Source organism: Mus pahari, chromosome 4 (assembly GCF_900095145.1).
Source record: "Mus pahari chromosome 4, PAHARI_EIJ_v1.1, whole genome shotgun sequence".
Classification (NCBI taxonomy): domain Eukaryota; kingdom Metazoa; phylum Chordata; class Mammalia; order Rodentia; family Muridae; genus Mus; species Mus pahari.
In genome coordinates this window covers 78,511,959-78,537,938 of record NC_034593.1, presented here as the reverse complement: position 1 = coordinate 78,537,938, position 25,980 = coordinate 78,511,959, and the positions used below count along the sequence as shown (strand labels likewise).

Below are 25,980 nucleotides of genomic sequence, written 5' to 3'. Positions count from 1 at the left end.
TCCAGGCCATAGCTGTGCCATCTCTCAGAACCACCCCCTGGCATTTCTGAGCTGTGCTGTGCTTCCTGGCCCCCTTCTGAGGCTATCAAAGCCCCCATTCTCTGAGCACAGCTGTGCCAGCACTGGGCCCCTCCCAGCCAAGAAGCCAGGTGTCTGGGCCCTGAGGGGGCTGGCTGCCAATGCAGGAGAGGGCGCAAGTCTGAACAGCCCTTCCAGTGGCCACTTCAGATGGGTGCACAGTAAGAGCCAGCACTGAAGAGGGGTGTTTGGGAGGCAGGAGCTTTGGGAGCAGAGTGGGTTCTCACTTTGGGCCACAGCTTTGGCCTGTATGGAAGCTATTGCCCTGGGAAAGCGGGAGGAGATTTCTGGTTACTCAAGAGAGCCTGGAAAAGTCTCTAGGGCAGGCTGGGAGGCAGCCAGCTGCACCACGTGGGGACAGGGAAGGCTAGCCGCCACTGCCTGGCTTTCTCCAAGCTCGCCTTCCTCCTCCCTCTTTTCCTGGGCCCTTGGTGCAGCAGTCCTGGGCAGGCCACTTCTGATTCAACCGGCTGACCCTTGTGACACCACAGTTTACCATTTGGCATCCAGAAGACCCTTGTGGCTATGAGAACCCGTCATGCCCTGTTGCTAGGACACGGGTTTGCACACAAAAGTCGCCATTCCTGGCTCTGTTGACTTCCAGTGCCAAGATCTCTGTCTAAGATCTAAAGGGGATGCAAGGAGCAGGCTTGGGTCCAGTAGCACCTCAGATGGAGAATAGAAATGAGCAGAGTCCTTTGGCCATGAATCAAGATGCCAGACTCCATAATTGGGGAATTATCAATCTATCAGCAATGGCTCGAGTTGTGTGGGTGTACCTCCATGCAAATGTCCCCAGCTGCGGAGGTAGGGGGTAAGGGGAAGGCCTTTATAATGCCCACATAATAGAAAGGGCCCCCTCTCAAAGGCTCAGTCCCCATGGGCTGGTGAGCCCCTAACCAGAACTCTTGGGGTAGACCTCATAAGGGTGTGAATGATGAAGAATAGGATTCCACAGGAGTGGTGGGGGGCCTGCTGGGTGGGTCAGAAGAGGGTGGGTGGATCAGAGGCCAAGGCATCCCTGACAGATGGCTGCCTGCTGGCTCCACTGGCCCCAGGATTCTCTCCCCCTTCCTCCCACCCCACCATGTGCACACTGGTAACTCTGAGCTGGGGGCGGGGACGGGGGAGGTATCTCTTTCCTGTCTACGTTGGTCACCATCAGGTTTTCCCAGGCAAAGATTATGTTATATCTGAGACACCAACTGGGCTGAATTGCAGTCCCTTGGTTTCTTTCCTAGCTCCACCTGGGAGACCTGCAGTGCATGGAGCCCATGTGTTGGTGATCCATGCAGATGCAATCCAGAGCTGGCAAGGAGAACCTCAGAGTCCTGCTGACTCTCCCCAGTCTTAGGGCCCCACAGGGCCTGGTGCATAGATGACTTGTGGTTCAAGCTTAAGGAATGAATAAATGAAGGAATGAATAAATGAAGGTCTCCTGCGCAGCTTCTTCAGGGGCCCCACTCTGTCTCCTTTCTGCTCCCACCACTGCCTGGCAGCTTTCTCCCTGCGTGACTCTGCCCCGGGTTTCAAGGTCCTTCTGTCCTGCCCTTACAGTGGGCGGCATTAGCTGGAGTCCTCTCTTTAAACTTGTAGGGCTTTGGAGAGGAGTTTGTTTTTTCCAGAGGTTCTGAAGGCGGGGGGGGGGGGGGGGAGGACTCCATCCACAGCAGGGGGGGGCGTGGTTAGGAAACTGTTCCCTGAGTTTGGGGGTGAAGGTGTCTGCAGACAGTCAGCATTTGGGGATCTAGAAATGGTAAGGTCACAGCCCCCACACCGGCCTTGCTGGCGTCCAGAGGACTGAGGACAGGGATCTGGCTGAGTGGCCTACCGCTGGTGCCAAGGCTTTGCCTGGAGTCTCAAGAGAGAGGAGGAAAGTGGGAAGCCTGGGAAAGCAGGGAGAAGCAGCGGGGGTGGGGGGCAGCTGGCAGTCCTCGAGGCCCACCCCCAGGCTCCTGGCTGCACACTGGGCAGCCCAACCGGGGCTAGCACACATTGGACTGCAACCTGTGACGCCTGCTCCATCACTCACTGTACCACTTGGCACCGCGCGCCTGGACTTTCTTGACTTGCATTGCCTAACCCGTAGTTCTTCGGCTCGACCTCCACCTAGTCAACCATTGCAAAGTCAGCTCCTCCGCTGGGGAGGGAGAGGGAGCACCGAGGGAGCACAGCCCGATCAAAGCTTCCTCAAAAGGGATGACTGTGGTCAACTGCCTTTTCTCTGGCCTGAGGAAAGGACTTCCCTTTTTCACCCAGGAGTGCCCTCTTTCCCGGGGCAAAGCTCCTATCGTCCCTCCATCCTCTGCGCGCCCAAGTTTGAGCCGGTCCTCCTCCATTTAACCAATGAGAAGTCCCTCCTGTGCTCTAACTCACCATCCTGCGTCGCCACAGCGCCCTCCATCACTCCCTCCCCTCCCCTTCTGCCCTCCCCGCTCCAAGTCCTGGGCTCCCGTCCGCGGAACCTTGTCCTACTTCGCTTGTCCTCGCTCTGCCCGCTGTCGCCCGGAACCCGCGCAGAGAAGGCAGCGGGTCCCGTGACCGCGCAGAGCCCCCCACGGGGGCGGCAAGGGCCGGGGACGGCGGGGAAGGCGGGGCGCGTAGGAAGAAAGGGGGTTTTGTGAGGCTCCCGGCGAGCTGGCGCCCCTGTCTGTGTCCCGCGCGCCCGGCCCTGCTCGCGCCCGCGCATTGCGCCGCAGTCTCGGCTGCGGCTGCGGGACGCGCGGTGAGCGGAGGGGACCTCGCAAGGTGAGTGCGGAGGCCTGGCCCTGTCGGTCGCTTGCTTGCTTGCTGTGTGACCTTGGGTAAGTTTCTTGGCCTCTCTGAGCCAAAATATCCGGGCGTGGGCGAGGGCAGGCCGCGAGACTGACTGCTGTGGGCGAACGAGACAGTGACCCACCGTAGCTTCCTGGGGTCCCCAGGCACTCGGGGGCGCGGTCGTCAGTGGCGCCTCTCTGAAGGTGGGCGCGCAGCGCTCTCTGAGGGCATCGGCACCTTGAGCCACGCATCTGCTTGCTCACTGTCCCCGCTGCGCAGCCTTCAGGAGCCAGGGGACATCTGGGCTGCGGAGCGGCTGAGGGTGTCCCGGCTGGAGGCAGGGGGCTGCTGAGCTCGGGTCCTTGTGGTGGCCTTCCTCCGGGAAGTGTCACAGGAGCCACTCCTCAGAAATTTGTGTCTCAGGGTAGTCGGATCCTCTGACCTCAGGCTTCCTTCCTCGTCCCGTGCTGCCCCAACACCAATAAAAGGGTGGCCATAGGGCGGGGCGGCGTGTGAGTAGCTCCTGCTGCCTGCCTCCCCTCCTCAGACCGCTCCAGCACCTGGCTTCCCAGCGGTAACCCGAGTGACTGGCCCGCAGCACAGCACAGGCCAGAGCGCTGCTTAGTGGGGGAGTTTGTCCTGGGAGCATCTGGGAGGACCGCTTAGGTTCAGGCTAGCGACTATGAAGGCAGACCGAGTGGGAGATGGAGCCAGTGAGAATGGGTATGGTCCGTAGGAAATCTTGCCTGACCCCGGCTGCATCATCAGCCATGTAGACCTGGGTCCCCAAATACTCCCAAGTCTGGCTCTTTAAAGAGTGTGTTCGTGATCTGTGCAGCTTTCCTTTCTGAGGGCTCAGTGACCTGGCTCCCGGTTTGGCTCAGAGTTAGCTCTAACCCTCTCTGGTCATCCACCTCACTTTCCCCGTGAGCCTGTTAGTGCAATGGGATCTCAGAAAGAGAAACTGTTTCCAGAGCTGACAGCCAGGGGAGGGGTGGGGTGGGGGGTGGCCTCTCCCTGTACCCTTCTCCAGTACACTCCAAGTTGTAGGCTTTCACAAAAGATGGGTGGGGGAAGGAGCAACTGGATGGAGGCCAGACTGGCAGGGACAGGGTCTTTGTCCCAGCTGGCTTCTGAGCCAGAAGATCCGGTGGGAAAGCCCGTGCCAGGCAGAGGGGAATGGCTGGGAGCAAAGTGGGAGGGAGGGAGGGGGCAGAGGATGTTGGGCACCAGGGGAAGCTTCCTTACAAGTCCTGGTGCTGAGGAAGCAGGAGAAGCCTGTTTCAGCAGGATTCAGTCTAGGAGGCCCTCCTGGAGGAGGAAGGGCTAGGAAGGGAAGGCTGGAGCTTTACTGTGGGGGAAAGAAACTCCTGGTTGTCACCTGAGGGCGGGTGCTGAGGGGGTGAAGTAGGACCTTAGTTGTGCTCCCAACCCCATCCCTGTGTCTGTGGGTTTGAGTCTCCAACCCCTAGAGGCTGCCTGGACCTGCAGATGCCCAAGGTCCCTCACACAGAATGATGTCTTTGCATCTCACCTACGCATGTCTTTCATACACAGGAACCCGTCTCTAGGTGACTTATAATTCCTAAGTGTATGCATGCTGTTTAGGGAACAGTGACAAAAACCTCTGTGTGTTCAGTACAGACTCTTTTTTTTTTTTTTTCTGCATGTTTGTCGGGTGGCTGGTTTGGATGCATAGATTCTGAATACAAGTGCACAGAGAGCTGATTACACAGTACCACCGGCCACTGTGTGACAAGTATCCGCTGGCATCTGTTGTGTGTCTAGTGCTGGCATATGCACAGGGTGTTTTCTGTCATAGATTATAGATAGGTAAGTAGATAATAGATCGTGGTAACTGTGTGTAGATGACAGCTAGACAGGTAGACAGACAGACCACCCAAGCATACAGCCCCATCGAAATGCATAAGATGCCAATGATGGTGCTTTTTTTTTCCCCAATTAAGAAGACGAAGATTCAGGGAGGGTAAGGACCTTGGCTTAGGTCACACAGTGAGTCGACTGGGGACACCTCTTGGTCCTTGGAGACAGGAATCAGAAACAAGAGTTAGAGGTGATTCTGGTACATGCTATCTGCATGGTGGGACAGAGAATGGAGGAAGTCCATCTGTGTCTAACAACTTTCCTCTTTCCTCTTCAAGTTCTTCCATCAGTGTGCAGAATGATCCCAATGCTTCTGTCCCTGCTGGCGGCTCTGGTCCTGACCCAAGCCCCTGCAGCCCTCGCTGATGACCCAAAAGAAGACAGCTCAGGTGAATAACCCTCCAGAGGACCATGTCTCTGCTGCATCTTTCCCGGGGCAGAGGGTTGTCTCGCTTTAGCCCCAGCTACATGCTCCCAGCCTAGGCACACGGAAGGAGATATGGAAGTGCTGTGGGCAAGGACTGGAGCCAACTGCAAAATAGCGATGAGTTGGGGACCCTAGTAAGTAGGGGAGTCTTGGGCGTCAGAGTTGCAAAGGGGCACGAGGTAGGAGGCTAAAGGTAGAGGATCAAATTCAGGACCCTGGGCAGGGCTCAGCAACCTGAACCAGGCGCCTTGGTTCGAGGGGCGAGGCTTGGAGCCAGGCGCAATGCGTCCTGCGTCTGGCCGCAGCCGGTTTTGACCCCTGTTCACAGAGGATCGAGCCTTCCGCGTGCGCATCGGTGCCACGCAGCTGCGGGGCGTGTTGGGCGGTGCCCTGGCCATCCCATGCCACGTCCACCACCTGCGGCCGCCGCACAGTCGCCGGGCCGCGCCGGGCTTCCCCCGGGTCAAGTGGACCTTCCTGTCCGGGGACCGGGAGGTAGAGGTGCTGGTGGCTCGTGGGCTGCGCGTCAAGGTAAACGAAGCCTACCGGTTCCGCGTGGCTCTGCCTGCCTACCCCGCATCGCTCACGGATGTGTCTCTAGTATTGAGCGAACTGCGGCCCAATGATTCCGGGGTCTATCGCTGCGAGGTCCAGCACGGTATCGACGACGGCAGCGATACTGTGGAGGTCAAGGTCAAAGGTGAGAGGACAGAGGAGAGTGAGATCCCTAGAGAGGGAGGAAAGGACTCAGTCCCCCCCCCCCCCAGAGAGTTGATTGTGAGGCGGCTTAGCAAACCCTGCAGGGGAAAGGCACAGACTGAATAGGGGGCCAGAGATGTAGGGGGAGACAGTCCCACAAGCTGTAGCATGAGCACAATCGGACTTTGCCTTTTGTGAACAGGAAGGACAGAGAAGAGAGGGGAAGTGTGCTAGTGATCTGGCCAGCTTAGGAGTTCTTTCTTCTCCTCAGGGGTCGTCTTCCTCTACAGAGAGGGCTCTGCGCGCTATGCTTTCTCCTTTGCTGGAGCCCAGGAAGCCTGCGCTCGCATAGGAGCCCGAATCGCCACCCCGGAGCAACTCTATGCAGCCTACCTAGGCGGCTATGAGCAGTGTGATGCAGGCTGGCTGTCCGACCAAACTGTGAGGTGGGCTGGGGATGTAGACCAGGAACTCCTGGTTACATCAGGATGCTTGCTGCCTCCACCCTCCATCGAAGTTCCTCAGGATTCCCTGCCTCTGGACAGAAAATTGGCCTGCGGCTCTGCCTGGGCCTTACTTTCCTGCATCCTGACATTCCCCCTTCCCTCCTCACACAACAGTAGGGTTGATATGGGACAGCCTTCTGGGGGGAAGATGCCAGTCATTAGCCTCTTCTGCTCTCCTAGGTACCCCATCCAGAACCCACGAGAGGCCTGCTCTGGAGACATGGATGGCTACCCTGGAGTGCGGAACTACGGAGTAGTGGGCCCTGATGATCTCTACGATGTCTATTGCTATGCCGAAGACCTAAATGGTGATTGGGAGTGGCAAGCCCTTCTGCAACATGGCCCTTGATTTCTTCTGGGTCCTCCCTAGACCTCACATGTCTAAGGGGACAGGCAAATTAGGCAGGCACTTAACGCACTCTTCCAAACACTGTCCCAGAGGCAAGCCTCCGAGCAGACCTAGCAAGTAGCAGACAGGGGTGGGGGCGGGACCGGGGCGGGGGCGGGGCTGGGGTGGAGGCGGGGCTGAGGTGGGGGTGATGAGTTTCAGCAGAGTCCTGTAGAGCGAGGAACTGGGGCCAGGCTCTCTAAGCACTAATTTTCATCTTGGGTTTCATGCAGACTTTGGTACTATCAGGTGGGCAAGGTGACCCCCATCCCAGGAATGAGCTTGCCTAGGAACCTTTAAATGTCTAGGGTGGAAGGACTGCCAACTGCCTGATGACCCAGCTCCTCTTTTCACTCAGGAGAACTGTTCCTAGGCGCCCCTCCCAGCAAGCTGACGTGGGAGGAGGCTCGGGACTACTGTCTGGAACGCGGTGCACAGATCGCTAGCACAGGCCAGCTGTACGCAGCCTGGAATGCTGGCCTGGACAGATGTAGCCCTGGCTGGCTGGCTGATGGCAGCGTGCGCTACCCCATCATCACACCCAGCCAACGCTGTGGGGGCGGCCTGCCAGGAGTCAAGACCCTCTTCCTCTTTCCCAACCAGACTGGCTTCCCCAGCAAGCAGAACCGTTTCAATGTCTACTGCTTCCGAGGTGAGTGGCCTCTGCAGCAGTCAGTGCCAGGCCTGGAATTCAAGCCCTCACCATTTTCTTGGTCATTTGCCCACCGACTACTCCTCAGTAATCTGTACTAGCTTCTGCCGGTTTCAAAGCTGTCTCAATCCTTGTGCCTGTCAGCATATTGGCCAACAGAGGTGGCTGACATTTTTTTCACTTCCATGAACTAACTGTTCCATGCTTCAGTGAGCAAAATGTATGTGGGAGTGGAACGTTCCTTAGAATGTTCCAGATCCTACAGCTTACGGGTGTCAGGACTTTCAACACTGAGTGTTGAGTAGGGAGGGGACAGAGGGTGGTACTAGGAAACCAGCTGAGTGCAGACTCTGGGCCAAGCACTTGGTTCTGAAAGAAGCAGTAAGAGGCATTAGTGTGGAGAGGCAGGGAGGGGAGATGAAGGACAGATGTAGGTTTGCTGGTCTGTGGTGGCCTGGAGCATGGCTTACTGGAACAGGTCATACAGTCCTGTCTGTCCTGGCTAGAGATAGCTCTCTGGGCTCCTCTTGACCCAACTCTATGTTGGAGTCATTGGCTCTCTGCTCTGTGTTCCCTCCCCAGAGGATGAGGTAATTCACCCTGAACCCCTGAGCACCGCACCCAGAAGGTGGTCCCTTCCCTTTCCTTAGCCTTCGCTGAGCTCCAAGCTCCTCAGACAGTGACCACTGAGCACTCTTCCTGGGGATAGAGTCTATACCCTTCTTTATACCCATGCACGCACACCTAGCCTGCATGGTACAGAGTCTGCTCCATCCACCCACTCTGTATTCACACTTAAGGGGGCAGCTCACTCAGCCTTTCTAGACCCATCTGAAGGAAGGTGAGCCCCCACTTTGTCTCCCTGCTTCTCAAGTGTTCTTTCTATTGTGTGATGTGTTTATTGCCTATGTCTATTTTCTTCAGGTTTCCCTAGCATTCTCTATACCATACTCAGAGAAAGCTTGGCCTAAAACTAGCAGGCACTCTATTAGCACTCGAGGGATGGGTGATAAAGTTCCAGGGGCCCTTGGACTCCCTGTGAAGCACATTCCAGGACCTGTAGAGGTCTAACCTAGAGGCTCCCACGAAAGCCATACCCTGGGAGGACTCCGATGCATACTTAGCTTCCCACTGGCCTTTTCCTCTTGCCACAGACTCTGCCCATCCCTCTGCTTTCTCTGAGGCCTCCAGCCCAGCCTCAGATGGACTTGAGGCCATTGTCACAGTGACAGAAAAGCTGGAGGAACTGCAGCTGCCTCAGGAAGCTATGGAGAGTGAGTCTCGTGGGGCGATCTACTCCATCCCCATCACAGAAGATGGGGGAGGAGGAAGCTCCACCCCAGAAGACCCAGCGGAGGCCCCCAGGACCCCTCTAGGTAACCAGAAGCCTTTACCTTGGGTTCTCACTACCTGAGAGAAGTTGGGGGTAGGAGAGTAAGCCCAAGTGGTCACTAGGGTCATGACTGACGTAATTCTGCTTTAGGTATCTCTCCTATCACTCTCCCAAATTTGTTATTCAGGTAAATTCCACACCCGATTCTCTGCAGCTAGAGAAACTTGTGTTTAGAGGAGGGTGCTCTCTGGGAAGGAAATATATTCCTTACCCCAAGATTGGAAAATGTTGGCAGACTGGGAGAGGGAGATGTAATAGCCTTTTCTGACCGAGTAAGAGGCAGTTTGCAACGCGTAGGCCAGGTCAGAGTTCTTCCAGACAGGCAACGCACCAGGCACCAGGCGCACCACCTCTCCCCCTTCCCCTCTGGCCCCACCCTTCCCCTACCTTCCCCTGCGCGGTCGGGGGCGCTGTCCCTGGTGCTGAACTGTCTTACTGTGGTCAGAATCGGAAACCCAATCCATTGCACCACCTACCGAGTCCTCAGAAGAGGAAGGCGGAACCCTGGAGGAAGAAGAAAGATTCAAAGGCTCGCAGGCTCTGGAGGAAGAGAAAGAGCAGGAGGACCCGTGGGTGTGGCCCAGAGAGCTCAGCAGCCCTCTCCCTACTGGCTCGGAAGCAGAGCATTCACTCTCTCAGGTGTCCCCACCAGTCCAGGCAGTTCTACAGCTCGGTGCCTCACCTTCTCCCGGGCCTCCAAGGGTCCATGGACCGCCTGCAGAGACTTTGCTCCCCTCGAGAGAGGGAAGCCTCACATCCACTCCTGGTGGGGCAAGAGAAGTAGGGGGGGAAACCGGGAGCCCTGAGCTCTCTGGGGTTCCTCGAGAGAGCGAGGAGGCAGGGAGCTCCAGCTTGGAGGATGGCCCTTCCCTACTTCCAGCTACATGGGCCCCTGTGGGTCCCAGAGAGCTGGAGACCCCCACAGAAGAGAAGTCTGGAAGAACTGTCCTGACAGGCACCGCAGTGCAGGCCCAGCCAGTGCTGCCCACCGACAGTGCCAGCCGCGGTGGAGTGGCTGTGGCTCCCTCATCAGGTAATTCTGCTGAAGGCTCAATGCCCGCTTTCCTCCTTTTCCTCCTCCTCCAGCTCTGGGCCACCTGACAGGTCGGCCTTTAATTTACCTTCCCCCCCCACCCCACCCCTCAACCCTCTGGTCCTTTGCCCTCATTCCCTTTCCTGTCTCTCCCTGTGGATCTTCCATCTTGGATCTTCCATTCCGTCACTTCCGGCCCAGTTCTCTGACCCTCCGCTCCCCCTCACTGACCCTTGGGCCCTCTGCTGTAGCTCACATCTCATTGGCCACACAGAATGTCCTCATGCCTCTTCCTGGTGCCCTCATCAGCCTTCCCACCCCTTGAAGGCAGGCCCATTGTCTTCGGTTTCCTCCCTGGGCCCTTTGTTCCATCCCTTTAACCGACCCCCACCGATTCCAGGGAAGCCTGAGAGACCATACCTACCCCTCACCTCTGGGGACCAGAATACCCACCCCAAAGAGCCTTAAGCCACTACTTCTGTGAAGTATTTTTTTTTTTTTTACTGTTTCATGGAAAACAAGCCTTGGAAATAAATCTGTATTAAACTGCTTTGTACCCAGCTGTTGACAACCTCTCCATCTCCAGCTGTCCTTTCCACTCATTGCTCTGAATCAGGAATCTCTGGTTCCCTGTACCCTCTCCATCCTCTGTGTCTCCCCGTGTCTCTTTGCCACTCTTCTTTGGCCAACATCCTTGCTGTCACAGCAAGGTAGCAGCTGCTTACTGCTCCCTCTGTCTCCTTGGGCCATCTACACCTTCCCTTCATACTGCTGGGACCCCAGACTTGACTGTACATATCACCCAAGGGAGTCCTCCGTCACCTGCAGAAGAAACCCACACTGCCCGGGTATGATGTGTAGCCTACCCAGGTAGTTCCTGCTTGGAGCTGGTTCTCTGGCTTCCCAAGGCTTAAGCGTGTCATCTTCCTCGGTGCACCCAGCAAGAGACAGTACTATTATCCCTGTGCCCAGTGCTCCCTCCCTGCACTAACCCTGCACTAATGACCCCCCACCCCAGGAGAAATGGCTTATGTTCTTCAACCCAAAGGACCTGGCTCATTCGGAACAGGGTGGGGTGGGCGGAAAGAAAGGAACTGGTTTCCACCATCTGAAAGGACTCTTCTGTCCCAGAGCCCTAAGTTTCCCATCGGAACCCCGGGGAGGCTGAGGCCCTCCCAGGTTCACCTCTCCTCCATGGCTCAAGTGGACTACCACCCCTACATCACAAAAAGCTCACCAGTTTCAGCTATTGCCTTTCTGCCCACTGGCCTTGGCGTGGGTGTAGTGAGGAAGGGGGAACCCTTAGAGGTCATTGCAGTGTCAGCCCACCTGTAGAGAGAGCCAGAGGCCCCCTGGCCTACTGTCAGGAGGTGGGAAAGAAATGCTTTCTGGTTCTGTGGGGTAGAAAAAGAGAAGGGAAAATCCAAAGGGGGGTCCGTCACACCGGACTGCCCAGCCAAGGTCCAGGCCCTGTAGCCCACAGCCAGGTTGGAACTTAAGGCCTAAAGGGCAAGGACTGAGCTTAAGAGTCTGTCTCCCAGGGTTAGAGGGCTGCCCAGGAAGGAGAGGAGACTGGAGAAGCAGAAAGCATGAGGACTCGGGACTCTCACCCTGAGACCAACCTTCACCCTACTTGGAAAACTGTTAGCATAGGGATGCTCGACATGATAGATGTTAGCGGAGGGATGCTCAAAAGACTGCTTGGTCAATGTACCAATTATAGCTGGGCCACTCCAGCAACTTCAATCAGCCCAGCTTCTCCTTCCTCCTCCCCTGCTGCTACCACCGGCATATGGGCCATGTTCTCAGCAGCCACTGCTGGGGAGTAGTCTGAGGGACCTAGTCTGCTCTGTTGGTTAAAGGAGCCATTGTCTCTGGTCATCTGGACCAGAATGGAGTGGATGCTGACAGCTCCTCCAGCACCTAGGCGGGGCCCAGAGAGAAGGCTGGAGAAGGCGGGTGACCCTGCCTGAGACTGGCAGGAATCCAGGTCTCATAATTGACAGCCCTGGGCTTCTTCTCTTCCTTGGCCCCTTCCCGCTGGCTGCTCAGGGCTCACACTGGTGAGAGTTTGAGCCAGTCAGGAACCGGGAGGTGAGAGTGAGGACAGGCGCTCGGAACTCGGGGACGGACTGGAGCGATGGCCAGCTCCAGACAGAGCTGTTTACCTTCCTGGGCTGGAAGATGTCTGGGCTGGGGGATCCGGGACCCTCCCCTGGAGAGCTCAGTCTGCACGGCTCACCCTCATGCTCCTCCACCTCGCTTCTCTTCCCCTGTCAGGTGACTGTATCCCCAGCCCCTGCCACAATGGTGGGACATGCTTGGAGGAGAAGGAGGGTTTCCGCTGCCTATGTTTGCCAGGCTATGGGGGGGACCTGTGCGATGTTGGTGAGTTTGTGGGAGGACGTGGGGGCAGGTCCAAAGCCTGGAGCCTACCCCAATATGCTAGTTCCTGAGGTGGAGGGAGGTCACTGGTTTGGGCCTTGCCATGAATGAATTGACACTTCAGGCAAGTTACGTAGCTGGTCTCAACCTTCCTGTCACTGTCCTGTCTCCGGGGGGGGGGGCGGGGGGGGGAAGCGTCTCCTCCAGCATGTGACTACACAGGCCAGGCAGGGTTGGAGAGCCAACTGACCTAGCCACTGCCCAAGAGCCCTCCAGGCTCAGGCCTCCTGGCTGCACTTGAGTGGCTCTGAATCCTCCCCTCCTGCTGCTAAGCAGCCGGCTACAGAAGCCAATCTAAGACCTGGCAGCCCACACTGCTTCCTTCCCTGTGCCCCAGGCCTTCACTTCTGCAGCCCTGGCTGGGAGGCCTTCCAGGGAGCCTGCTACAAGCACTTTTCCACACGAAGGAGTTGGGAGGAGGCGGAAAGTCAGTGCAGAGCGCTAGGTGCTCATCTGACCAGCATCTGCACCCCTGAGGAACAAGACTTTGTCAACGGTGGGTGGTGCCTGGCTTCCTGCGCATGCTCCAGACCAAGCCCACTCCTCACCCACACCTTTCTCAGTCACGCCTCTTCACTCCTCCCTCCTCCCTCTCCCTCTTTCCTCTCTCACACCCCTTTTCCCTTCCCTCACTCCTTTTACCTCTCACTCACCCGGAGACCTGCTGTGGGGAGATTGGGCTCCCTCCCATGGTGTCCTACATTTGTGGGGGCTGCCTAGGCTGCAGGGTGAGGGATGGGAAGGTCTCCCTGCTTTCCCGGATGCAACTGTTTCGCTAACTCTGTGGGAGCAAGGTTTGCTCCTCTTCTTTCCCTTCCAAAGTGCTATTCTCCACCTGCATGTCCTTGTGCCCGTGGGTGTGAAGGTTACTTACGAAAATAGGGAGACAGCCTAGAATGATGGCTCCGCGGTTAAGAGCTGCTCTTTTGAAGGGCCCAGGGTTCAATTCCCAGCACCCACATGACAACTCACAACCATCTGTAACTCCCGTTCCAGGGTTGCCCTCTGATGCCTTCTGGCCTCCGAGGACGATGCACACAAGTGGTGCCCAGACACAAATGTATGTGAAAATACCCATACACATAAAACAAAAATTAAAAGCTTTCAAAAGAAAAGAATTTAGGGAGAGCCTTTATAATAGCAAATCTGGTTGTCTTCCCTGGTTGGGGGGGGGGAATGAAAGGCAGAAAAGGTGGGTGAACGCGGTCCATCCTTGGCTGCCTTCCCAGCAGAAGAGCCTGGATCTGAGCCAACAGCCACAAAACAGCAAGATTTGGGGAGAAGGTTTTTGGATGGACTTCCCAGCAGGTCATCACTGGCCCAGCAATACTGGGCTTCCTGCTCACTGCACCTCTGGCTTTTCTCTCCAGATCGATATCGGGAATACCAGTGGATTGGGCTCAATGACAGGACCATCGAGGGTGACTTCTTGTGGTCAGATGGTGCCCCTCTGGTGAGGACTGTCACTGCACTGTAGTCTAGGTCACTTCTTGGAAGTCTTTCTGCCCTCAGTAACAGTCACTGCTCTTCCTCCCTTTCTGGCTGTTTCGTTCCCCTTTCCCCTGGACCCCTTCTTTCCCTGTGCCTCTCCTCTCTGGTTCTTGTCTCCTTCCTGGAGAGCCCCTGTCCTCTTATTCCCCCTCCCTGCCTGTCCCAGTCACCAGACCCCGCCCCTCCATATCCTGGGATACCCCCAAGTCCTCCCTCCAATACTCTGGGGGCATTTTTCCCTGGTACTCATGGGGTTCAAGCTTCTCACCACCTCCTCCACTCCCCCTTCCCAGCTCTATGAAAACTGGAACCCCGGGCAGCCTGACAGCTACTTCCTGTCTGGGGAGAACTGTGTGGTCATGGTGTGGCATGACCAGGGACAGTGGAGTGATGTGCCCTGCAACTACCACCTATCCTACACCTGCAAGATGGGGCTTGGTGAGGGCTGCCGAGGGAAAGGGTGGCCGGGACTGCCACGAGAGAGGAGAGCAAAGCTACCCAGAGGAGCCTCAGGGTGTACCCCAGACTGTGGGGGGGTTGACACACTACACTGACCCCACTATTTTTGGTCAACTGTGGTCACGCCTTTCCTCCCCGTCAAATTTCTGGGAGCCATCATCCACAAAGCCAGGCTCCCAGCTTCTAAATGTCTACTCCTTGCAGTGTCCTGTGGGCCTCCACCACAGCTACCCCTGGCTCAAATATTTGGTCGCCCTCGGCTGCGCTACGCGGTGGACACTGTGCTTCGATATCGGTGCCGAGACGGGCTGGCTCAGCGTAACCTGCCGTTGATCCGCTGCCAGGAGAATGGGCTTTGGGAGGCCCCTCAGATTTCCTGTGTACCCCGAAGGCCTGTAAGTGACAGGAGGAAACAGGTAGGGGGCACCAGCTACTTGGCAGCCCTAGGCTCAACACCCATTAGGCCTGTCATTCACTGACTGAGCTTGGAGTAACTACCACCTCTCCTCTCGCTGAGGCTAAGAGAAGGAAATAGGCTGGAGCGCTGGAGACCTCATGGGTGTAGATCGCTGAGAACCTGCAACCACGGGCTCCTAAGGGCAGAGCAAGTATTTTGAAAACGTCAGGGGTTAAGCAGCAATGACCCAGGTTACTAAGGAGGAGTGCCGTGCAGAGGATGAGTGTGCTGGTCTTCCATAGGGCCGTGCTCTGCGCTCAATGGACGCTCCAGAAGGACCACGGGGACAGCTCTCGAGGCACAGGAAGGCACCGTTGACACCTCCCTCCAGTCTCTAGGGAGCAGGCCTGGAAGACTGCTGCCCCCCCCCGCAGGACCCATGATAGGGGGGTGACATGAGAAGGGTGGGACTGGAATTCAGAGGACAGCGCTCGGAAGGGGTTTCTGGGAAACACTTGGGTGGCCCCGCCCAGCCTAGGCCCCGCCCCCTCACAAGGGCCTCAGGTTTTACCCGGTAAGTCCCTAAGTGCCTCAACTGCCCTCTCATGTCAGCTGCCTCCTTGTCCCTCGATTTCGTTAGGGGACACTGTGCTACTCGTTCTTGATTTTCAAAGAGTTTTTAGGATCGAGTGCCATCAAAACCAGGTGGAAATAAAGTTTTCTGAACCCAAAGTTTGATGCTTCTGTGTACATGTGGACATTCAGACAGTGTCAGGCAGACCCTCCAAAGGTAGGTCCCGCTGCGATTATTACCTTGCAAAAGGTCAGAGAAATCATCAAGAACTTGGAGAATAGAGCAATGCCTGGCGCCAGTTGAGGATTCACCAATGCCTGCATCAGATCGCCAGTCGAATGAAGAGTCGGGTCTGAGGAGAGGGGGACCCCTGGTGGCCTCATTTTGAGTTTCTGAGAGTACCTCCGTTCCTGCAGTGCTGAAGGGAAGGTTGGGCAGCGACAAACAGAGGTGGAGGAGGATATTAAAAAAAACAAGCTAAGAAGTCCTCCGCCACGCCAAGGGGCTCACAGGTTGTGACCAGTAGAGGGCGCTGCGGATACAGTTATGTGGCTCTAGAGGGCGAAGTGGATCCGGACCAGAGAGGGGTTAGGAGGCCACCAGGGGGCGTCGCGGTCTTTCTGACTTGCGGGGCAGACCTGGTAGGTGTGCGGGGCAGAAAGTTGTGCGGGGGTGGGGGGAGAATTCAGGACTTCCGGCTGGCCAGACTGGGCTGGTCCCGGCTGAGTCAGCGGAGGCTGAAGACATGAGGTCACTGCAAGCTAGGAAGTGGATGACCAGTGCCTGAACCAGCCAGAGCTCCTTTCATTGGCTGGTATCCCTGAGGGAAGGCAAGTCACGGCTTCATATCCTCACCTGGTTCACTCAGCATTGAGGGACACGAGGACGCACACCTCATACCCATCAACCCACCTGGCCATTCTTAATCCTTTTCTAAAAGTCAGGCGACAAGAACAAAAACAAATAGCAAAGGACACTGAGTTCTAGACAGAGGCTTGGGAGCGTAGCGCTGAGAACCTGAGACTCTCCTGGCCCTTCTTCCCTAAGAAAGCACCGATTTCTCAGACCTCACCACCTTCACCATCGTCCTCCTTCCTCCAGCCCCGGGCTCATCTGCCTGCCCGCAGTCAACCCAGAATATGCAGAGAGTACAAACTGCTTCTTAAGGATCAGGAAGAGGAAGAGGCCGGGGCCAGAGTGGTCCCTGCATTGTCCTGTATCAGCCCATAGTTGCCCATTCAATGCATTCTGGGGGTTGTCGGGCATTTAGCTAGACGTGTAAGTGGATGAAGACCCAGGATGATGGAGCCTGAAATGGAGCAGGCTGGAGAAGAGCCAGTGACTCTCTTTTGGGTTCAGAACTAATTGGAGCACTGGATGATTTCTATGTAGCATGGTGGATTTGTGGCACACTGGGCTTCCCAACCCTTTCTCCAAGATTTTCATCGTCAAACCTCTCACTTGGCACAGGTCCACCATCTTCTGTGCTCTGTGAGCAAGGAGAGTCCCAGAAGTAGATTGGAGACTAGAACCAGAATCCTCCCCCACCTGCTGGGCAGCAAACAGGAAGCCTCCTCCTGGCTTGTTGAGCTTCCTGGGGAAGGGGGAGGAAGAGGGAAAGGGGTGTCCTGGAATAACTCAGCAGTGCCCTGAATGGACAGTAGCTAGCCAGTGCCTTGGGAGTCACACACAGAACACCAGCATACCTCTTTGGAGACTTGGAGTAGGGCCACACCCCAGCCACGGCTGCCAGCTGCCGCTGTCGGGACCGTGACCGTGTGCCTTGGCTCTTAGTCTCCTCCACATATGAGTCGAGTGGGGTTCCCATCAGGATGTCTTGTCCCCAGGATTTAAGAGGTATTGGAAAAGAGAGACCCACCCAGGGCAATAAGTAGGGGCTTGAGCATTGCCCGGGGGCCACGGAGCTAAGGAGCCTGTGATTTAGCCTTCTGCCAGGTTCCTGCTGCCTCTGGATGCTCTGACACATTCCACCTCCCAGTTCTTCGCCATACCCTTGCCTCCCACAGCACTGCCTGACCTCACTTGGGGCCTTTGTCCCAGCCGAGAGGCCCTGTCTATCGGCCTGACTCCTGCGTGGAGAGAGAAAGGGTCCCATTGTCCTAGTGTCCACAGTGACTTAGCAGTTCCCAAAGACTTCTAAAAATTCACCGCCTTGTCAGAGATCTTTTTCAGGCTCTGTCGTCAGATCCTGATCCAGAGTGCCTGCCTAGGTGCCCCTCTCTCAGAGCCTGATGCAACTGGCTCTCCCTTCCCCAAACAGAGGTCCTTCCTGATGTCTGGGCTTCTATTTGGCTTGCTGCAGAATAGCTAGCTTCCTCCTGGGCAGAAGAACTGAAAAGTTCAGGGACAGAGCATGAGGAAAGGCTGGGAAAGAGGCAAATAGGATGTGAATGCTCTCCCACTCGGCCAGGGGCTCAAGTGATGGGCTAAGTGGGTGGACCCTGAGCCTCACGCTACCCAGATGCCTTGGTGTTTAAGTGGATTGTTAACAGAGAGAAGGCTTCTGACCACTTAAGACTGGAATTATATACTACTCATAGTTAATACTTGTACTGACTGGTTTTGTATGTCAATGTGACACAGACTGGAGTTATCATAAAGAAGCTTCAGTGGGGGAAGTGCCTCCATGAGATCCAGTTGTGGGGCATTTTCTCAATTAGTGATCAAGGTGTGAGGGCCCCTTGTGGGTGGTACTATCTCTGGGCTGGTAGTCTTGGGTTCTATAAGAAAGCAAGCTGAGCAAGCCAAGGGAAGCAAGCCAGTAAGTAACATCCCTCCATGGCCTCTGCATCAGCTCCTGCTTCCTGACCTGCTTGAGTTCCAGTCCTGACTTCCTTTGATGATGAACAGCAGTGTGGAAATGTAATCTGAATAAACCCTTTCCTCCCCAACTTGCTTCTTGGTCATGCTGTTTGTGCAGGAATAGAAACCCTGACTAAGACAATACTCAATGAAAGGCAGCCCAAAGCTCCCTGGCCCATGTTCTGCTGACCCCACTACATCATTGACAAGATATGTCACTCTGTGCCTCAGTTTCCCCCATTAGAGTCCAGTTGAAGTTCCCTCTAAGGTGTCTGGAACTCAGAGCCATCCTGGAGAGGCAGAGCCATTCTGGATGCCTGGGGGGAGGTAAGAGAAGGGAGGACCGAAGGGAGCACTTTGTGCTGAGTGAGGTCCTTTAGTGGGAACACAGGGCCCCAGAGAACCAGGGGGATTTCAGGGCCAGCCAAAGTCTCCTGGGGAGTCACCCCTTTGGGGCCTAAGGCCAACAGATTGTGAGCAGCTGATCCCACAGCTGCAGGGAGGGGGTTCCTCGACAGAGGCCTCCTGGCACCTGCCTCAGTTTATTTATGGAACCACAGCTGAGTCGTAGGGGTGGGGAGGGAGGTCCATGACTGAAGGGGACTCTGAAAGGAAAGAAGAGGTGCCAGGACCTAGGGTTCAGTCACCTGGGCCCCATCCTTTTGGGATAGGGCATACAGAATGGTCTTTAGATTATGGGGTAACAGGAGGAGCCCCTGGACACCAGGGCTGGACAGGGCTGAGGCTAGAGGCAGGTCTGCTATTTCTGACCTGCTGGCAGATGTTGAGTTAGGAGGTGGCATTGGGGTTCAGGGTGAAGAAAGACAGGGAAGCTGGAAGAAGAAGCACCGGTTCCTTTGTGTGCCAAGGCAAACTGCCGGAGGCTTCACTCCTCGCCTCCTCTGCCCCTGAACCAAGCGGGAGGGGGGGGGGTCCACGGCTCTAGTGTGGTCCTAAGGTGGCTCTTGGGCTCAGAGACAGCTGCTGGCAACCTTTCTTCACTACCTGAGCCAGGGTAGTTCAGACTCTTCTCTCTCCTCCCAGGAGGACTCACGGCTAACTTCCAGTCTTCCTGCCATTGTGCCCACCCTAGAATTTTGCCCTCCCCTGAAACAGGTGGGGTGGGACGACATACAATAGGAACTTGGGGCCTGTCCCTAAGGCCAGAGTCTTCTCGGGTTTTCTGGGCTGGGTGGGCTCCCCTTACCGGTAGTACAGACAGCACATTCCAGATGAAATGAAACTACATTCCTTCATTTCCCCACCAGAGAGGCTGGCATGGCCGACGGCAGCTGCAATGGCGCGGGTCAAGTGGCAGCAGCTGGCGTCCCAGGGCGAGGCTGGGGTGTGGGCCGTGGGCAGCACAAGAATGGAGAGGGGGATTTTCTTTCAGACAATGAATGAATCCTGGGTTGGTTCCCCCACCCCCACCCCCACCCCCACCCCTGAGGCTGAGCGCTGAGGAGGAGATCCAGGGTGATGTCATTCATCTGAGAACTGTCTGGAGTCTCTAGGAAGAATTCCCTTTTGCCCAGTACCTTACAGGTAGAAACCCCAGGCTCTGAGGAATCAAGGGGCCCAAGAGAGTCCCACCCAGGATGGGTGCCCTAAGCAGGACGGCGGAGGGAGCGCTTAAAGAGGCCATGCTTGGCTTGCGCCTTTGGCTGTAGTACAAAGCCTGGACATTGATTTCCTTTGGGACTCTGGCAGCAGCTACAGGGACAGCATCAGGCTGGGCAGGAGGGAGCCTCTGCCCCTGACCTCACCCTTGGAGGCGCCTCAGCCTGCTCAGCCTTATAAGGAAGTGTCCCAAACAAACCGAGGAAGCCACCTCCGCTGCGCCCCCACCCCCACCCCCGCCCGACTCCAGCTAGCTCAGAGGCTATATTTACTGAAGGAGGCCCCAGAATAACCTCCCACTGTCTCATACTGTGGGTGTGTTGGGGAGCATTTCCTCTCTTGCCCCCACCTCACTCCTGGGGGTCCTCTACCCACAGAAGCATGTACAGTTGTCACTCCGGAGGCTTCCAGGCACCAACCGGACCTTGCTTCCCTGAAGCACTCAGTATCATGCTGGAACCTTCTGAGAGGCCTTGGCCCTGTTTTTTGCCCCCTTGGGCTACTTGGCCAGCCTTCTGGGGGTCCCCAGGGCCTCCGTGGGCCTCTCCTCACTCTATGCTGCTCTGCTGAGAGTTCAGTTCCTGCCCCTGCCCTCTCCTGAGTCACAGGCATACTCTTTGCTCTCACAGTTCTCTGCTTGGCTCTCTGTCTTGGAAAAGGGCACCAGACATCCAGTTGCTCACATGCAGCCCTGGGACATGCCTGTCCTGTGCCCTGTCTCCTCCACAGCTCCCAAGCGTTCACGTTGCTCCCCCATCTTACTGTCCCCTCCCACACCTTGGTCTGTGCCTGCACCCACTGGAAGGCTCTTGCTAGGCCCTGCTCAGCCCTTCTCAGAAGCAGAACTCCTGGCAGGGAGCGGGGCAGCGACACCTGTGCATAAACCTTTCAGAAGTTCATTTTCCTTAGGAAGAATCCATGCGTCTTGGTGAGGACTTTGCCCCTCTGCCAGGGCTCCCTGCAATCTCGCCAAGGCCTTCTCCGTTTCTTCCTTCCACCACCCTGCCTGCCTTGTCTTCCACTGTCCTAGATCTCATCTGTTCTAGGTTCTCCTCCACACACACACACCCTAGGAACACCCCTCACCCCACCACTGGCCACTCAGAGTAGCCTGGCCTGCTCTGTGCTCCTACCCAGCATGCATCTGTCTCCAGAGACCATTTCAAGTTGGTGGCCTTTGCTCAGGAGTTCCTATACAAAGAGCTGTGTCACAAGTTGTCCACCTCCCCAGAGGCTGCGCTGTATGGGCAGACGGTCAGTAGACTAACAACCACAATGAGGGTCACAACCAGGGTGTCCCTGTCACTGTCCAGATCTTACTTCTCTTGCTGCTTTGGACACTGGGCCATTCCCACTCATACATACTTCCTGCTGTGTATCATCTTAGGGAAGTCCACCCTTCTGTCTAACTTATATCCCCTGTGTCATAGGTTATCAGCATCAGAGTCAGCTGGGATAACTGTAGAGGACCACAGGCTTGTGAGGAGACAGGAGGGGGTTCTGGCACAAGGCAGGGCTAGTTGGCTTAGCTCTGTCCTTGGTGTCCACCCAAGCAATGGTACTGAAAGGCCTGGAGAGAGAGAGCAGAGGATGTCCTATCAGAGGGGCAGGCCTTGGCTGCCTGATGCCAACATGCTGGTGTCTCCCTGTCAGCTGGCAAAGTAGACAGGAGGACCTTGTTGTTAGTGTCCAGGAAGGAGAGAACGGAGGCTAGGGTTTCCAGGAGGGCGGAGGAGGAGAGCCGGGATTCTGGACCCCAGGGCAAGGGTGTGGATGAAATGGACCCTGGAACCAGAACATGGGTATGAAGGAAGGGTGTGCACAGAGGAGCCCACAGTGCCAACTGGCAAGACAGCCCTTGTCCACCCTCCTTGGGAACTCTTAGTCCTAAGGAGAGAGGCCTGCTTGGCACTTGTGATGGCTTCGTGGGGAGCGACCAGTCCCTGTCCCTTCAGAGTATCTGGGTGAACATCTGAGCAGTGGCCTTCCCCCCAGCAGCGTTTGCCTAGGAGGTACTTGGTCTTGGGGTACCCCAACTTTGAGGCCTGTGGGGACCTAAATCCAGGGACCTCCGGAACCTCCCTACACTGCACAGATGTCGGGAGAGAAGACTACTGTGGGACCTGGTTCTGAGTCGCTCCGGCATTGCGTAGCACACCGCACCTGGCAGCTCTCTTGCCTTCTCCTGGCCCTGCTCTCCACACTCCTTCCCTGTCTCCTTCAGTGCCATGGGAGGCCTCAGTTGTCCAAAGCAGAGGCTTCCTCTCCCGGCCCCAGGCAGCCACCCAAAGCTTCCTCTGTGTGGGGCTGGGTTTGAGGTTCAGAGAAACTACTGACCCGAGGCTGTTGACCAGACTACAGCCGGCCGAGGCCTCGTTCCTCCCTCCCCCCACCCCACCGCAGTCTCTCATCGCAGACTAGACAACTGTTTGGGTTTGGGAACCAGGGGGCTAATTATGCCGGAGTCAGAGAGAGGCTAGGTAGGACATTCTGTGAGAGGGCCCTGTAATCAAAGCTGTGGGAGAGATGACAACCTGGCCTCCCTGAGAGGCAGCCCCCTCTCTCCCCCCAGGCCTAGCTCATGCTTCCTCTCCCAGCCTCTCCACTCCATTGCTTCTCAGTCAGAAGGGTCCCCTGAAGGTTAGGAGAAAGCAGCCAGACCTTGTAGGTAGGGACACAGCTTTATTCAAGGGAGGAAGAGAGGAACAAGATCTCAGCAGGCTGAGATGAGAGGAGGGGGTCGCTCATCATTGCTGCCCTCAGCTCCTCTGGGCATGCAACCAGACCCTGTGCCGGTGGTGCTACTGTAGACAAGCAGGGCTAGCGAGCTCTGGCCGGAGCAGCCTCGTGGGAAAGCTCTGGGCCCAGGCCTCTTCCAGCAGGTGAGCCACAGAAGAAAGGGGGGCGTTGAACTATGGGCTCAGCTGACCTGAGCCTTCAGGGTGATCCAGGCAGGGTCTCACCTCCGTCTCAGCCAGCCACACCTCTCCAGGACAGATACCACAGGTCAAGTTATCAAAGCTGGCCCAGAGCAGGGAGGGACATCTCCCACCCCCACCCCACTAAGTCCTCAGTGCCAGAGGGGCTGTTTCTAGTCTTCCCCTGAGGACCAGGAGTCTCCATCTACCCCACTCAGAGTGAACTTCAGCGACTGGCTTGGGCCTAGATGCACAGGAGACCCTACCAAAGGGGCCTTTAGGGTACCCTGTCCCTGTAAAGGGAGGCCTTGATCCTCATCCCCATCCAGAACCACTTGCCCCTCAGCCTGCTCTAGCCCATTCTCCATCCTCCCATTCACTTGCTCTGACACCAAGTTGGGGCCCTGGCCACTGATATCAAAGGTATCTCCTGCCCCTGGGACCACGCTAGTCACCTCTTGGGGGGCATCTAAATGGTCAGTCGCTTGATCTTCCTCCCCCTCCGAGGAAGCAGACTCAGACCCCTCTGGCCCGGAAGGCTCAGCGCTGTCCTGAGACACCGTCTCTAGGGCAGTTATAGGGACACCGGCTGCAGCGCCTCTCAAGCCATCGTCCCAGAGACCGCTGTCACCCACAGATTCATGTTCCAGGTCCCCTCTCTGGGTGATATCCTGGACCCTGACACCTCCACCAGAGGGCCCTGGTCCCCACCATTGAGCCCCTGCTTCTGCTCCTTCTTCTTCATCAGCATCTTCTTCCTCTCCCTCCTCCCCACTCTCTTCCTCATCAGCAAACCCATCAGACTCCCCACCCTGATCCCAGCATGCAGGCTGCAGTACTGGGGGCGCTTGGCCCAGATGATCAGCCACCTCTTTGGGAACCCCTGAAAGAAGAGAGGCCTCAGTCCCTAGGTCCTCAAACTCCTCAGATGAGAGGTCAGGGTCATGGCCTTGCTGCTCTTCGTCTGGTGGGTCACTGAGACCCTGGGCAGCCAGGACAGCAGGACCCCAGCCTTCCTTCCTGGCCTCCCCTTGAGGGGAAAGCCTCTGTTCTCCAGCCAGCTCCCACTTTGGGGAGGCAGGAGACTTCAGGTAGAGGCCCAGGGGAGTAGAGTCAGGGAGGGTTTCCCCTAACTTATCGGCCTCACTGTCTTCTCTCTCCTCTTCCCAATCCTGGAGGCCCTCGGGGGTCTCCCCACGACCAAACTCCGGCTCATCTACTCTTCCCAGTGTTTCAGTCCCAGCTTCCGGCTGCCACCCAGCCTCCTGAATCCCCTCAACCTGGGGCTGCAGCTCATGGGCATCTGTCAAGATCGGGATGGGACCAGGGACTGTTAGCGCTGCCTGTACACCCTCATCTTCCTCTGTCTCGGGGGGCCTGGGCTGAGGGGCATGGCTGCCCTCGTGGTCTGAGGTCTCCAGCGAGGCCTCCTCTTCTCCCCAGCCCTCCCCAGACTCTTCGCAGCCCTTGCATTCCAGAGCCTCACTGCTAGTCTTGGGTAACTCAGGGATGCCTGAGTCCAGAGCACCTGCCTCTTTTGGTTCCTTTCCAGGCTCTTCCAAGCTCTGAGCTATCTTTGCCTTCACACTTTCCTCCCCAGGGAATGGGTGAATGGCCTCCTCCCTGGCGAGATGCCTTGGGTCCTCTAGCCCTACCACTTCCTGCTCGAGTTCCAGTCCAGCTCTGGCAGCCTCTAACCCAAAGGTCACCTCTACGGAGTCTTGTTCACCTGCTTGGGCTCTGTCCTCATCTTGCTCTGTCACCTCTGGCATTTCCTGAGCAACTGGGATCTCTAGGGCCCCCGTCTGCTCTGGTTGTCCCTCCAGATCATCGAGGGGCTCAGCAGGGACCCTCTGCTCCTTGGGCTCCCCCACAACATCCTGCTGCAGCTCTTCCTCCTCCCCACCTTGGCCCCTCAGATGTAACTCTGCCTTATCCTCAGTTTCCACTCCTGTAGTCCCCAGGGATGCTTCCTGACCCACTTCTCCGTCCTCCACCACATCCTCCCACCTCTGTCGATTTCCAGATCCAGGCAGCTCCCGCTCCCCCTCTCCCAGAGACCTCAGAGACTCTTGGTGCTGCTCCCACTCCGGACCCTCTTCCACTTCCAGGCACTGCTGACTGTCCTCCAACCCTCCTGGTGATTCCACAGTCTCTGGGTTCCACTTGCCCAGAGATCCCAGTTCTTGACTCTCCCTTTCAAGGGGTGTCAGCATCTCTTGGTTCTCATCCACATACCCCAGTGGTTCTTGGGTCTCATCTTCTAGAGGGTCTACTGTCTGACTAGTCACTTCTGTAGACCACAATGGCTCTTGAGTGTCTACAGACTTCCTTCTTCCCAGGCACTCTCCCACAGTCTCCAGTAATTCTATGTTCTCTGTTTCTGAAGACTTTACTGTCTCCATACCTCCTTCATTCAGTGACACTAGTGACTCTTGACTTTCTTTATCAAGAGATCTGATTACTTCCTGGTCATTTCTAAGAGGCTTTGATAACTCTGGATCCACCTTTTCTGGAGGGCTCACTGCCCTCTGCTCATCCTCTACAGCCTTCAGTGGCTGCTGGGTCTCTTGTTCAAGTTTCTGTTCCTCTTGGTCCTGTCCTGCTAGAGACCTCAGGGACTCTAGATTCTCTTTTTCCAGAGACCAAAAGGTCTCCTGGTTCTCATCTTCAAGAGACTTCACGGAGTTCTGACTCTCTTCCTCTAGCTGGCTCTCAGCCATTTGCTCCTCTTTCACTACAGAACTCAGTGGGTCATAGTTTTCTCCTTCTAGAGATCTCTCCATCACCTGCTCTTCTTCTTCTTCTTCTTCCTGTGTTTCTGAAGACCTCAGGAACTCCTGGCTTTCCTTTTCTAGATGGTTCACAATCCTCTGGTCCTCTTCCTCTGGAGGCCTCAAAGAACCCTGGGTCTCACTTTCTGGTGGTATAAAGTTCTCCCCATTTCTATCTTCAAGAGATCCCAGGGTCTCATGAGTCTTGTCTTCTAGCAGGCTCTTAATCATGAGGTCATGGTCATCTTCTTCCAGATACCTTAGTGGCTGCGCATTCTCTTTTTCGAGAGATTCGAGGGAGTCCTGGCTCACTTTTTCTAGAGGTTTCACAATCCTCTGCTCCTCCTCTTCTACTTCTAGAGATCTCAGTGGCCTCTGGTTCCTGCTTTCTAGTGGTACAATTGTCTCCTGGTTTTCATCAAGAGACCTCAGAGATTCCTGATTCTCTCTTTCTAGAGGCTTCCCAATCCTCTGGTCCTCTTCTTCTGGAGATTTCAGGGACACCTGACTCTCCTTTTCTACCAGTCTCTCAAGCATCTGGTCTTCTGCTTCTTCAAACCTTAGTGACTCCTGATTCTCTTTCTCCAGAGGTCTAAATGCCTGCTGGTCCTCTTCTGGAGACCTTGGGAAGCTCTGATCCTCTTTCTCTACCAGTCTCTCAA

At 56.3% G+C, this 25,980-nt stretch overlaps 2 protein-coding genes across 4 annotated transcripts in view; one reads left to right on the top strand and one right to left on the bottom strand.

The window, feature by feature from the left end:
• The first annotated feature begins 2,476 nt into the window (after nt 1-2,476).
• Nucleotides 2,477-15,341, top strand: Bcan (brevican). Of its 3 annotated transcripts, none has more exons than XM_029538101.1 (14): nt 2,477-2,826; nt 4,998-5,108; nt 5,475-5,846; nt 6,117-6,291; nt 6,532-6,659; nt 7,098-7,391; nt 8,546-8,767; nt 9,230-9,817; nt 12,098-12,205; nt 12,600-12,758; nt 13,633-13,715; nt 14,047-14,191; nt 14,417-14,607; nt 14,912-15,341. In XM_029538101.1, exons 2-14 carry the CDS (start codon nt 5,018-5,020, stop codon nt 15,005-15,007), a joined length of 2,652 nt encoding a protein of 883 aa, XP_029393961.1. In that variant the 5' UTR covers nt 2,477-2,826; nt 4,998-5,017; the 3' UTR covers nt 15,008-15,341. The 3 variants fall into 3 exon arrangements, with proteins under 3 accessions (XP_029393961.1, XP_021052039.1, XP_029393962.1); XM_021196380.2 differs by having other exon boundaries at nt 2,477-2,882; XM_029538102.1 differs by lacking the exon at nt 2,477-2,826 and adding an exon at nt 4,099-4,188.
• A 6,947-nt stretch (nt 15,342-22,288) lies between these two features.
• The window catches only part of Nes (nestin), a 9,365-nt gene continuing 5,673 nt past the window's right edge, over nt 22,289-25,980 (bottom strand). The window contains exon 5 of the mRNA XM_029537769.1: nt 22,289-25,969. Within this exon, the coding sequence (XP_029393629.1) occupies nt 22,718-25,969 (3,252 nt within the window). The 3' untranslated portion in view covers nt 22,289-22,717. The remainder of the gene's footprint in view (nt 25,970-25,980) is intronic.